Source organism: Sus scrofa, chromosome 7 (assembly GCF_054392235.1).
Source record: "Sus scrofa isolate SSC_HxYL_T2T_F1_AM1 chromosome 7, Sscrofa_HxYL_maternal_Yorkshire_Landrace_v2.0, whole genome shotgun sequence".
NCBI lineage: Eukaryota > Metazoa > Chordata > Mammalia > Artiodactyla > Suidae > Sus > Sus scrofa.
The window spans coordinates 73,751,439-73,766,161 of NC_139389.1; the positions used below are offsets into that span (position 1 = coordinate 73,751,439).

The 14,723-nt window shown below is 37.7% G+C and overlaps 1 protein-coding gene across 6 annotated transcripts in view; it reads left to right on the forward strand.

The window, feature by feature from the left end:
* The window catches only part of SNX6 (sorting nexin 6), a 48,773-nt gene that overhangs the window by 14,693 nt on the left and 19,357 nt on the right, over window positions 1-14,723 (forward strand). For 2 of the 6 annotated variants that reach the window (XR_014808943.1, NM_001244216.1), the window contains 5 exon segments: window positions 369-490; window positions 2,411-2,534; window positions 6,287-6,382; window positions 8,582-8,687; window positions 14,281-14,356. Coding sequence is in view for 5 of the 6 variants with exons in the window: in NM_001244216.1 (NP_001231145.1) it covers window positions 369-490; window positions 2,411-2,534; window positions 6,287-6,382; window positions 8,582-8,687; window positions 14,281-14,356 (524 nt within the window). In the remaining variant the exon portion in view is untranslated. 6 annotated transcript variants of the gene reach the window in all.

Here is a 14,723-nt window from a genome sequence, read left to right on the forward strand (position 1 = left end):
TGCATACTTCTGAAAAATAGTATGCATATTTGCTATACACATTCATTTAGTTTGTAGTCAGAGCTTCATGCACATATACATTTGAGGGCTCTGGGTTGTCACATAAGAATCTGCAGTCGAAAGTTTGGAGACCACTGTTCTAATACCAGAAAATAGTGCTCTGCTGTTTCTTCTTTGGTGTAAAGGAGCTCAAGGATCTTAATTTCTAGACTTAATTAAATTTTCTAACCTTAATTGGGATATTCTTCGTATCTAGTTCATTCAGGGTGTCTTTAGCTCTCCCACATGACCGTTTTTTATGGTGACACTAGTATAACTGCTACAGGAAATAAAGTAGTCTTTTAAACTAGTCATTTGTTCTGTTACAGATCCCTCCAGCCCCACCAAGACCTGATTTTGACGCTTCAAGGGAAAAACTGCAGAAGCTTGGAGAAGGAGAAGGGTCCATGACAAAAGAAGAATTCACAAAGATGAAACAGGAGCTGGAAGCGTATGTGATTTTTGTTGTTAATTGTGCTTGCTTTTAATGCCATTTTTTTTTCCCCTCTCTCTGTGATATCCCATTCTTTCAATCATCTCACCACAGTGCCCCTTTCTGGAAGATGCAGGTTTAAGCCATATAACCAGTGTTAGTGATCATGATCAGAGCCTACAGGAAAATTATAGAATAATTGTCTGTGTTGTAAAATTCTTTAAATTCACATTTTAAATAGACTCTGAAAATTGAAAACAGGATCCAAAAGAAAAATAATAGAAAGGGAAATAATGACTTTTTAAAGCACAATGGAAATCATTTTGTTTTTTATTTACAAGGCATTAGTCGTTACCAGTTTGGTTCTCTTTTTTCAATAAGTCCATACTACCAAGACTTCTGTTTCTCATAGAAGTGTGCACTGAGCAACTCTGAATATATTCTGCTTTCTTTTTCAAAAAAAAACTGTGCATGTGTTTAAGTAATTTTCCCCCTCTTTGCTCTGCCTTTGGCCTCTGGCTGAAGGGAAAAGAATAGGAGCAAAGCAATGAGACAATAGTTTTTTTTAATGTTTTTAATTAAATGATTATTAGCTTCATATATGCAGGGTGTATATATTAAGTCCTTTAAAATTAAAATAATTTCTATTTCATTTTTAATAAATTCTCTGAAAATCTTTCCCTTTTATTAAACATTTGAAATAATTTTTAATTTGTTGCATATTGTTTTTCTGTATTTCGAGAGTTATACAAGGAAATAACTTTCCTTGCATTATCATCACCTCCATCACTCTTTTTTTGGTCATATCTCCCCTTTGTGCATTTCCTTTTCTCCTCTTTCCACTGAATTTCAGTTTTTAAGCATATATTCGTACTACTGCTAGACTCCTTTTCAGAATGCTAAACTCTTGACAAGATAAATTAACAAAATAGATATCTTTGTTAAAGTGTAACGTGACAGATATTTTAAGAATTCTGTCAATACTGAGTGCAAGCAGTAGTCTTATAGCAGACAGAGAGATACTTCTATAGTTTATAAGACTAAAAACTGGAAATTAGCGGAGCACATTTATAATTGAAGAATCTGTGGTTTTCCAGTGGCCCTGATCATGATTCTTTTGTGGTCTGGTTAGGGGTTGGATAACAGAGAACCTTGGGTTTATTCTACTGCTACCTCCATCCTCTGCATCCTTCTTTTTTGTCTTCACTGAATGACTACCCTCACAGAGATCAAACTTCTCCCAACATTGGTCCTGCTGGTTTGCTGGTATGTAGAACTTAACCTCCTTGCACGTAGTTGAAGCAAGAATAATGGGCTTTTTTCTTGAGTGTGTGTTTTTTTCTTTCTTCCCAAACTGACATATATTACTATATGATCACTGTGATTCACTGGTGATATTAAAATATTTTAAACACAGTTCTTTGATATAGTGGCAAAAAAAATTTTAGTCTCTCCTTGGTGTGTTTCTTTCTTGTTTGCTTGGGTCATTAAATTAAAATAATTATTAATGTTGAAAATATGCTTACTGAGGTTTGGTTTTTGATTCTTTTAATATGAAGACGTTTAAAAGCAGTAGTTATCTCGAAATAGAGTCATTAAGATGGTGCAATATAATTTGTAGTATACTTTCTCTGGAGCTGAAAACAAACACCACTGTAGTTTTAACATCAACTTGCATAGGAAGAAAGGTTCATAAAATCTAAGAACATTAACATTTAAATATAGTAAATACTATTAACTAGCATGAAGTCTTTTCAGAGCTGGGTTTTATATATTTCATTAACAGTTCAACTAAAACCTTTGTTTACATGGATTTTGTCTTTGTATCTCTGATTTTTCTTTTAGAATAATTCAAATAGTATTTGCTGAAAAAATTTGTCACAGATGATTTCCCAGTTGATGCAGTGTCTTACCTTTAGTTTTGTGTATTGTTTCTAGTGAATATTTGGCAATATTCAAGAAGACCGTTGCAATGCATGAGGTGTTCCTGTGTCGTGTGGCGGCACATCCCATTTTGAGAAAAGATTTAAATTTCCATGTCTTCTTGGAATATAATCAAGATGTGAGTATTGAATCAATCAAAGTAGTGATCAGGGTTTATTTTGAAAGTCAGCTGAAGGTCAGGGAGTTATTAGAAAACGTTTAGGAGTTCCCGTTGGGGCTCAGCAGAAACGAATCTGACTAGGATCCATGAGGATGCAGGCTGAATCCCTGGCCTTGCTCAGTGGGTTAAGGATCCAGTGTTGCCCTGAGCTGTGGTGTAGGTTGCAGACTAGGCTCAAATCCTGTGTTGCTGTGGCTGTGATGTAGGCTGGCAGCTACAGCTCTGATTAGACCCCTAGCCTGGGAACCTCCATATGCTGCAGGTGCAGCCCTTGAAAGCAAAAAAGAAAGTTTAAGCCACCCTTTTTTTAAAAAAAAAATTTTTGTTTTTTTAATTGAAATTCTCAATTTGGTTAAACATCATTCTCAGTTTCATTTAGTTCTTTAGTTCACCTGCAGCATATGGAAGTTCCTGAGCTAGGGGTCAAATTGGAGCTGAAGCTGAGGCCTATACCACAGCCATGGCAACATACCATTCAGAGCCATATCTTGTAACCTATGCCACAGCTTGCAGCAACATCAGATCCTGCGCCCACTGAGCGGGGCCAGGGGATTGAACCTGCAAGGACAGTGTATTGGGTCCTTAACCCACTGAGCCACAACAGGAACTCCCCACACCCCGTAATGTTCTCATTTTTCAAGGCAATTGAAAAGACTCTGGGAGTTCCCATTGTGGCTCAGGGGGTTACGAATCTGACTAGTATCCATGAGGATTCGGGTTCCATCCCTGGCTTCCCTCAATGGTTAAGGATCTGATGTTGCCTTGAGCTACAGCATAGGTCACAGATGTGTCTCAGATCTGGTGTGGCTGTTGCTGTGGCACAGGTCAGGTGCAGCTCTGATTTAACCCCTGACCTGGGAACTTTCATATGCCACAGGTGTGGCCCTAAAAAGCAGTAAGTAAATAAATAAAGGACTTTTCAGTACAACTTAAGTAGATTAAGTGAAGAATTAAGGTAAGTCATGTTACTACATAGGGTATTGATTTTCATCCTGAATTTCTTAAGAAACAGGGTTATTAAATTGATTAGTGTTTCTTAAATTTGAGTTTGGAGTCTTCTGAAGCCTTATAGAGAATTCCAGAGAGATAGCTGAGCTTAAGAATTCCACATTACTTTTAGGCTAATCATTAACTTTGTGTGTGTTAATTTTTTTATTGTGTTAATTGGACTTTTGATGTTTTAAGTCATTTCCTTACAATTGTAATCATTTACTCTTAATCTGTTTAATTGACCTTCTTCAGAGCTGATTGCTGACTTTCCTCCCTCCCTCCCTGAATGAAAACTGTTACAGTGCAAAAAGAGAGATTGAGGTGGTTGAAGTTGAAAGGTGTATTCATTCATGGTGCTAGAAAAAATATCTATCTTTCTTTTTCTTTCTTTCTTTTTTTTTTTTTGTCTTTTTAGGGCCGTACCCACGGCATGTGGAAGTTCCCAGGCTTAGGGGTTGAATAGGAGCTACAGCTGCTGGCCTACAACACAGCCTCAGCAACACCAGATCCAAGCCTCATCTGTGACCTACACCACAGCTTACAGCAACACCAAATCCTTAACCTGCTGGGCAAGGCCAGGGATCGAACATGCCTTCTCATGGATACTAGTTGGGTCTGAGCCATGAGGGGACCTCCTTAGATAAAATATCTCTAGTGGATGGGTGATAGAGATCTTGGCATTTATATTTGGATGAGAAGATTAACTTGATTTTAGCAGAAAACAAATGTAAGCATAATCCTTGATTGCTTACAGTTAGTTAACATCAAGATCAAAGAATTTTGTGTATATATAAATTTTTCCTTTGGAGGTTTTTTTTTGTTTGTTTTTTGTTTTTTGTCTTTTTGCCATTTCTTGGGCTGCTCCTGTGGCATATGGAGTTTCCCAGGCTAGAGGTCGAATCAGAGCTGTAGCCATCGGCCTACGCCAGAGCCACAGCAGAGCCACAGCAACACGGGATCCGAGCTGCATCTGCAACCTACACCACAGATCACGGCAATGCCCGATCCTTAACCTACTGAGCAAGGCCAGGGATCGAACCTACAACCTCGTGGTTCCTAGCTGGATTCGTTAACCACTGAGCCATGACGGGAACTCCTGGAGTTTTGTTTTGTTTTGTGTTTTTGGCTGCTCCTGTGGCTAGGAGCTTCAGCTACCAGTCTGTGCCACAGCCACAGCAACAGCAACGCTGGACCTGAGCCACGTCTGCAACCTACAGCTCACGGTAATGCTGGATCCTTAACCCACTGAGAGAGGGCAGGAATTGAACCCACATCCTTGTGAATACTAGTCGGATTCATTTCCACTGAACCACAGTGGGAACTCCTGGTTTTTTTGTTTTAGTAGAGATGACGTTAAACTATCCTAAGTCTAGTAGTAGAGAAAATAATTTTTTTGAAAATTATGAAGTGTAACTCAAGATCACAGAAATAGAGCATTTGAGTATGGGTACTTTCACAGGCATAAATGTGGTATGTGGTACTAGCCTATGGTCACTTATAACTAGGATTTGTAAAGAATATTAGTTAGTCAAGGATTATAAGAATCTAAAAATGACCCATGGAGTTCTCATTGTGGCCCAGCAGTAATGAACCAGACTAGGATCCATAAGGATGTGTGTTCAATCCCTGCCTTCTCGGTGGGTTAAGAATCCCATGTTGCTGTGGCTGTGGTGTAGGCCAGCAGCTGCAGCTCCATTTCAACCCCTACCCTGGGAACTTGCATATGCCACAGGTGTGGCCCTAAAAAGACAAAAAATAAATAAATAAAAATGATTCATGAATAGGATTGCTAAAGAACACATGACTGCTGTTATCACTTCCTTACCTTTATAAGTTTGTTTATTCTGGCCCTTATTATGGCCTTAATAATAATTGGGTAGGAGTTTCCATCGTGGCACAGGAAAAAACGAATCCGACTAGGAACCATGAGGTTGAGGGTTCGATTCCTGGTCTTGCTCAGTGGGTTAAGGATCCAGCATGGCTGTGAGCTGTGGTGTAGGTCACAGACGAGGCTCAGATCATGCATTGCTGTGACTGTGACGTCAGCTGGTGGCTACAGCTCTGATTAGACCCCTATCCTGGGAAGCTCCATATGCCGAAGGAGCGGCCCTCAAAAAGACAGTAATAATAATAATAATCATAATAATAGGGTAGAGCAGCATAGGTATAAAGTGAGGGATGGTGTATCATTGCAGGGACACCTGAGCTAGAGTACTCAACCTCCAAATACTGTATCCCATTGCCACAGCCCTTAGTACTATCTGAAATTATGTGTCTGTATTTTAAAAATCTGTTTATGTATCAGTTATCTGTCTCCTTCTACTAAAATGTAAATTCTCTGGGAGTAAGACTTTAATTTTTCACCACTGCATCCTCACCTTATTATTTTTGCTTGCACCTGCAGCGTATGGAGATTCCCAAGCCAGGAACTGAACCCTCGCCAGCAGCAACTCAAGCTGCTGTAGTGACAACGCCAGGCCCTTAACTCAGTGTGCCACAAGGGAAATCCTGAACCTGAACTCTTTGGGAGGGAGACCAAACTCCTCTTTAACATCCCAGAATTTGAAAATCATTAATACTCATGATAAAATTGCCACTTCATTTAGTTTAAAAACTAGGATCCTTTTGAAATTGCTATTTTGATGTCAAAGAATTAAGAGGTTTTACTTACCATTTATAATCTTAAAAGAAATGCTAATTTAAATTTATCTTTCCTGCAGTTGAGTGTAAGAGGAAAAAATAAAAAAGAGAAACTTGAAGATTTCTTTAAAAACATGGTTAAATCGGCAGATGGAGTAATTGTTTCTGGAGTAAAGGTAAAATTTTATTTGTTTTTTAAAATGTTTTTCTGTTTTTTATTTATTTTTTGATTTTATTAAGGTAAGATTCTATTTGATTAACAGGATACTGGTTTGAGAATTTACTTCTTGTAAGAGGACGATAGATTGAGATGTGCAAAAGATTATATTGGAGTAAAGGAAAAGTTTGGATAGTAGAATTCTTAGGCCCCCTGTCCTGGGTTCCACCCTTTAGAGCAGTGCTCCCTTCTCCACGGGATGAGAGGTCTGTAGGTCCAAGCGGATTTGCCCACCCAGAGCCCACACCTCTTTCCCCCAAAAGATGGTTGTCCAGGTATCTAGAACTCCGTATTTCCTTGCCCAAATCCCAAGCCTTCTTTTGGGTCCTGCATGGGCTTCTTTCTCGAGTTCCTCTGCCTGTGTATAGACTGTGCCACTGGTGTGTGTGCTTCACATGTGGCCGAGGGATATGGGGAAAGCACAGGGGAGAGGATTAGTGTGTAGGGTGGAATCAAAGTCCAGCCGAGTACACATGAGGTCCCTCCAGGTGCCTTACAGAGCCACAGGGGGGACACAGAGGGGCTGCCTCCATTTGTACACTTTCCCTTGATCTCTCAGGTGTTAGGGGCAGACCTGGGTTTAGGTTTGGAGTGAGAAGAGTTCACTTGAGGTTTTCGTTTTGTCTCATAGTAGCTACATGACCCTAGGAAAAGTCCCTTTCTTTCTCTTCATCAGTTTTCCTATTTTCAGAATTTGGTTAGTAATAGCTTCTAACTCACAAAATTGTTGGAAAGGTTGAATGAGATAATATGTGTGAAAATACCAAGTTAATTATTTACCTAAATAACCCTTTTTCTTAATGATGTTCTAAAAATGGTACAAGAATTGTTTTTTCTGAAAACTTTTACCATTATAATATCAGAAAAATGTTTACATTATCAAGCAGATATTAATAAGAGATAAGTAATGCTGTTTTGTCATCATTGCCTGTTTTTATAAATACATCTACAGTAAAATTTAGATGTAAAGTAGTATTTGATATATAGTTTGATTTTGCAGAAACAGGTCAGTTGATATGTTGACACTGCATTTACTGTGGCTACTGTGTAGTAAAGAGGTTACTTCCATTTTGATGCTGCTCATACATTAATATTGAACTTTTTTCTTGTTATGTATAAGCCACCATATTATCAATTTGATAATTTAATTAAAGTAATAAGTAACATTTTTGAACATTTACAGTGTGGTGTTTAGTAGCCTAGACCACATTTCCTTAATCTTCACTATAACTCTACAGGTTAGTTTTATCCCCAGTTTTACAGTTATGAAAATTAGTACACATGAATTAACAGATTTTAAATGATATTTTGTCAGTACCAACTTTTGCTTCCTTGTTCTCTTGATGTGGGTCTCAAATTGTATCATTTCAGCTAGTGCTTTTGAAAATAAACAATTGCCATTTTAGAAGAGAGGAAAGTACTGTTCATAGTTTTTATTTCTAATGTATTTCTAGCTATGTTCCAAAAAATAGTGAAATTTTAGTATGAATATTGCTTCCAGGGAGTTCTCTTATGGTACAGCAGGTTAAAACTCCAGCATTGTCACTGCAGTGTCTTGGGTCACTGCTGTGCCATGGGTTCAATCCCTAGCCCAGGAACTTCCTCATGTCACAGGTGCAGTCAGAAAGGGGCGGGGGGGGGGGGGGGTTGCTTCCAAATGGCTGGTTTGGCCAGATTCCCCAGAGCAATCAGAGAAGGCCGTAATGACTGAGGCCTGGCAGCATTCAGAAATGGCCCAGCGAATGCATAATAGACCAAGAGAAGCAGATTTTCACTTGTCTACCAGGCCTCTTTTCCTTTTTTCTTGAAAGCAATTGATCACTTGCACTGGCAGAACTGTATCTGTTGGAAAAGCAGGATTGTAGAGGCAGAGCACGAGTAGGAATGCATTTCGAAGTACAGCATGTGAGCATGCACCATATGGGAGCTCTAGTAAGCCTTCATCCTCAAAACTGTAGATTTCTTTCTTACTTGATAGATAAAAACACATGTTTTTAAAGTCTGAAGTTCTTGGTGAAATCAGTATAACATCCGATCATTCAAGGATAGCGATGCTGTTTTACTGATGATCTTTTATGATTAGAAGGGTAACAGTGGTTTACATGTTAGACTAAAGCAAATAAGTGAAAAAAGCTCATGTTTTCTTTTGATCCCATAGGATGTAGATGATTTCTTTGAGCATGAACGAACATTCCTTTTAGAATATCATAATCGAGTTAAGGATGCATCTGCTAAATCTGATAGGATGACAAGATCCCACAAAAGTAAGATTTTTCTCTGTGACTAAAGCTTACATTTTTTTAATGAAATAATAATAAAGTTACTATGTTATTTACCACTTGCAAAAGTCTTGATATAGAGCCATGGTTCTCAAACTGGTCTACGAAGCCTTGATCCCAAGGCTGTTTTTAGCAAGTCTGTGAGGGAGGTCAAAATTTTCATAATAATTCTGTGATGCTTTATGTCTTTTTCACCATGTTGACATTTACACTGATGTTGCAAAAGCCGTGGTGGATAAATTGCTGGTGCCTTAGTGCAAATCAAGGCATGGGCACCAAACTGTACTAATAGTCATCATATGCTTTCCCACAGTGCATTTGCAATTTAAAAAATTCAGTTAAGAATGTCCCTGGTGGAGTTCTCATGTGGCACAGTGGGTTAAGAATCCGGTTGCAGATGTTAGGATCTGATCCTTGGCCTGGGAACTCATGTGCTGCAGGATGACCAAAAGAGAAAAAAAAAGAAAAAGTAAGAGAAAAACAATGTTCCTAGAGTTACCTGGTAGCCTAGTGGTTGAGGATCCTGCATTGTCACTACTGTTCAACCCCTGGCCTGGGAATTTCCACATACCAGGGTCAAGGCCAAAAAAGAAAAAGAATGTCCTTGGTGAAGCAGTGAGATTATTACTTGTAGTTAGTCTCCTCCTCCCTTCAGTGTATTTTTTTAATATTCTGAGTGATGAAATGGGAGGTGTGCATAAAGTATTTTGTATACTGAAGTGTGATGGTTCTCTAGAAAAGTATTTTAGTGAATGAATTGCAACTGAACCAGCTGTTTTCATAAAACACCCTTTTTACTTCAAAGAACAGCTGACAAACTGATTATTCGGGCTTGAGTATTTGGTAGATATTTTCTTAAAAATTAGATGAGGCTGATACTTCAAGGAAAACAACTGACAGTGTTCACTGATAGTGATAAGAGTTACGTTTTCCAGCAATAATTAGAATTTTGGAAAACTTATATCATTCACCATAACCTTGCTTCCCAGTAATTAAAGATTTGTCTGATGATAATAGTGAGATATTTTTTATATTATATGCTGAAATGTATCAACATTTGGAAGAGCTATGTGATTTATTGAAACAGTATTTTTAAATGATCAAAATCATGTATGTAAAAGATTCATTTAAAGTGCAAGATTGACTAATGGGTTTGTTTTTTTTTTAACAGCTTTATTGAGGTATAATTGATATCAATAAGCTGCAGTGTTCAAAGTATAGAGTTGGATAGATAAGTTCTGACATATGCATGAAATCATCACTACAATCAATATAATGAACTAAAAAAAAATACAAATATATATATAATGAACTATCACCACCAAAAGTTTTCTTGTGACCCCTTGCAATCCCTCCCTCCTGCCCCTGTCCCCAGGCCACCCCTGCTTTGCTTTCTGTCTCTATAAATTAGTTTGCATTTTCTAGAATTTTATATAAATGGAATCATACTTCTTATTTTTTGACTTTGAAATTCAACACAGTTATCCTGAAATTCATCCATTTGTTGTGAGTATCAGTAATTCATTCTTTATTGCTGAGTGGTGTTCCATTGTGTGGATATACCATAATTGTTTATCCATTCAGCTGTTGGTGGACATTTGGATTGTTGCTAGCTTTTGGCTATTTCAAATAAGGTTGACATGAACCATCTATATGTAAGTCTTCCATTTCTCTTGGGTAATACCTAGAGTAGAATGGCTGGGTCACATGTGAGTAAATAATTAACTTTTTTTTTTTGGCTTTTTAGGGCCACACCCTTGGTGTATGGAGATTCCCAGGCTAGGGGTCTAATCGGAGCTACAGCTACCGGCTTACACCACAGCCACAGCAACACCAGATCTGAGCTGCGTCTGCAGCCTACACCACAGGTCATGGCCACGCTGGGTCCTTAACCCACTGAGCAGGGCCAGGGATCAAACCCGCAACCTCATGGTTCCTAGTCGGATTTGTTTCCACTGCGCCACGACAGGAACTCCAAATAATTAACTTTTTTAAAACTGCCAAACTTGTTTCCAAAATGATTGTACCATGTTTCATTCCCACCAGTTATACATGAGAGTTCCAGTTGCACATCCTTGCCCACAAAGTTAATTAGTCTTTTAAATTTTATGCATTCTGATAGGCCAGTGGTGGTGTCTTAGTGTGGTTTTAATATGCATTTCCCTAATGACTGATGATGTTGAACATCTTTTCTTGTGTTAAGTCTACCAACTTTATTCTTCTTTTTCTTTTTTTTAATTGTAGTTGACTTAACAGTGTTCTATCAATTTCTGCTCTACTACAAAGTGACCCAGTTATATATATACATACACATTATTTTTCTAACATTATCCTCCATCATTTTCCATCACAAGTGATTAGATATAGTTCCCTGTGCTACACAGGAGGATCTCATTGCTTATCCATCCAAATGCTGTAGTTTGCATCTACTAACCCCAAACTCCCAGTCCATCCCACTCCCTCCCCCTCAGCAACCGCAAGTCTGTTCTGCATGTCCATGAGTTTGTTTCTTTTCTGTAGATAGGTTCACTTGTGCCATATATCATACTCCAGATATAAGTGATTATTCTCTTTTGAAGTGTTTTGGCCTCTAGGTTCTCTGCATTTTCATATGGATTTTAGAATCAACTTGTCACTTTCTGCAAAAGTGCCTGCTGGGATGTTGATTGGGATTGTGTAGAATCTATAGATCAGTTTAGGGAGGATTGACATCTTAACAGTAATGGTTCTTCTGATACGTGAACATGGTTATATCTCTCCATTAACATAGTTATATCTCTCCATGGTTATATCTCTCCGTTTTAGTTATCTCTCTCTCTCAGCAATGTTGTATCATTTCTTTCGCCCAGATCTTATACATCTTTAGTTAGATCCCTGATTAACTTTTGATGCTATTGTAAATGATATATTTTTTACTTTGCAGTTTCTGGTTATTTTTTGCCAATATATAGAAATACACTGTAATTCAATACTGATTTTATGTCTTGCAACCTTTCTAAATCAACTCACTTGTTAGTTTTATTAACTATTTTGTAGATTCCTTAGGATTTTCTACATGCATGATCATCTGCTCATAAAAACAGTTACATTTCCTCCTTTCCAATTTGGATGCTATTTCTTTCTTTTCCTTGCCTCATTGTCCTATAGCTATACCTCCAGTACAGTGCTGATAGAAGTGATGAGGGCAGGCACTTCGACCTTGTTCCTTACTTTATGTGGAATGCATTAGTCTTAAGCCATTAATTATGATGTAAGGTATAGTTTTTTCCCAGATGCCTTTTATCAGGTTGAGAACATTGTCTTAAATTCTTAGTTTTCTGGGAGGATTTTTTTTTTTTTTAAGTCAGCAGTAAATGTTGAATTTTATCAGATGCTCTTTTTGCAACAATTGAGATAACCATATGGCTTTTCTTTTTTAGTTTATTAATATGGTTAATTGATTGATTTTCAGATATTAAACCAACCTTATGTTCTTAGGATAAATATCACATATACCATTGGAGTTTAATATAATAGAGTATACAAAATTCATCAATAGGATTTTAGATTCCCCACTGCAACTAGACCCTGAGGAAATTACTGCTTGTTGAGTATCTGAAAATATTAGTAAGACACCTTTTCTGTTTCCAGCTACCTATCTGTTTGAGGCTAGATTTTTCTCCACATACTTGAGCAAAAACAGTGCATCACAGCAGACTGAATGCAAAAGCAATTTAAGAGAATGGAGCTATCTTATATTAATCCAGACATGAAAGAGATTGGTAAAAATCCAACAGTTACTATGCTTACTAATTAAAAAATATATATATGTATGTATATTTATTTTTTATTTGAAATATTAACGTATAATGATTTTAATGCTGTTACTTTAAAATAGTAAATATTTTGAGTCCCCAGCATGGCTTAGTGGTAACCTGACTAGTATCCGTGAAGACACGGGTTTGATCCCTGGTCCTGCTCAGTGGGTTAAGGATCTGGCGTTGCCCAAAACTGCTAAATAGGTTGCAGATGCAGCTTGAATCCTGCATTCCTACAGCTGTGGCATAGGATGGCAGCTGTAGCTCCAATTAGACACCTAGCCTGGGAACTTCTGTATACTGCAGGTGTGATCCTAAAAGTAAGAAAAAAAAAGCCTTTTAGCTGTTTTGATTAGCAATAAGTAAATTGTCACCAAATTTTAGCATTTTCAGTAAAATGTAATTTTGTGCAATGTAAGAAAGTATAGTTTGGGGATTACTGTTTTGTTTGGGGATAAACACATAAAAGCCACGTAAAAACACTGCTAATGTAAATGGGAGTTTCCACATAAAGTAGGCACGTCTTGGAGTTCATTAATAATGGCAAGTATTTGTGTAGTTCTGTACATATATGTGCCAGGTATATAGTACCCTTTACTAACTCCTTTAATCCTCCAAATAATTATATCAAGTTGGTACCATTATTATCCCTATTTCCTGATGAGGAAACTGAAGCACAGACAAGTTTAAGTGATATACCCAAGGTCATACAGCTGGTAAATTGGGAAGATGGAATTGGACAGTTTGGTTTCAGGTTCATGCTCTTAACCATTGCACTATACTATTCTTTTTCTGAAATTATAATCTTTGCTCCACAAGGGCATTGTCCTGTGGGGTGAGCCCTAGGAAGAGTATTGTGCTGGAGTTCTTGTCATGGCTCAGTAGTAACGAATCTGACTAGTATCCATGAGGACATGGGGTCGATCCCTGGCCTTGCTCAGGGGGTTAAGAATTCGGCATTGGAGTTCCCGTCGGGGCTCAGTGGTTAACGAATCCACCTAGGAACCATGAGGTTGTGGGTTTGATCCCTGGCCTTGCTCAGTAAGTTAAGGATCCTGTGTTGCTGTGAGCTGTGGTCTAGGTTGCAGACGCAGCTGGGATCCCACGTTGCTGTGGCTCTGGTGTAGGCCGGCGGCTACAGCTCTAATTAGACTCCTAGCCTGGGAACCTACATATGTCGCAAGGAGTGGCTCTAGAAAAGACAAAAAAAAATAATAATAAAATAAAAAAATAAATTAAAAATTAAGTTTTATCATGTTGATTTCACCACTACTAGGATTTTAAAATGTTTCATAATACCCATTACCGCAAGATAAATCTGAACTTCATCATGGCTTACAAAACCTTTTTTTCCCCAAGATGCTTCCTATTTATTGTTCCATCTTCAACTCTGTCCACTCCCCTCTGTACCCTGCAGTGCATAATCCCAGAAGGCTCTCTGAATATACCTTGCTTTTTTATGTCTCCCTGGCCTTTATCCAGAATGCTCTCTCCTCCACTTTGCCTAGTAAATATTGGCTTATCCTACAAGCTCCAACTCTTTCTGTGGTGTCTAAATCCTTCCCTGACCTCCTCCAGGGGATCACGTTTCCCCTGCTCCCAAAATAGTTTATACCTACTTCTAATATAATATTCATCACATTGTGTTATAGTTCTTGTCATTTCTCTGACTACATTTTGGGTATCTCATACTACATACACATTTTTGGGCAGGTAGGAATTCAGTAACTATTTTGTAATCAGTCAATAAATATATTAAATTCTTAAAACTTTTTCCATAGGTGCTGCAGATGATTACAATAGAATTGGTTCTTCATTATATGCTTTAGGAACTCAGGATTCTACAGATATATGCAAGTAAGAATTATGATTTAAAACATTAAATAAAACAAAATTTTTGTTGGCAGCTCGGGCACACACAATACTTCTGACCCAGCAGGCATTTTGGAATATTTTTGTCAAAACATATTGATAATAAGGAGCTTCTTTGTAAACTTAGGTCGGTGTCATTTTTCTCTTCCCTTTCTCTTTTATTTTTTTAAATCTGATAAATAAAAACTGATCTTAGTGAATATAATTTTAACATTTACAATGTTATGTTTGATGAAAATTTGCCAATTTGCTTGTGTATGTGTGTGTGAGAGCGAGAGAGAAACGTTCTTAGGTTTTAAGTTCATTATAAATAAGAAATGCTGTTTTGGAATTAGAATATATATATCATTGG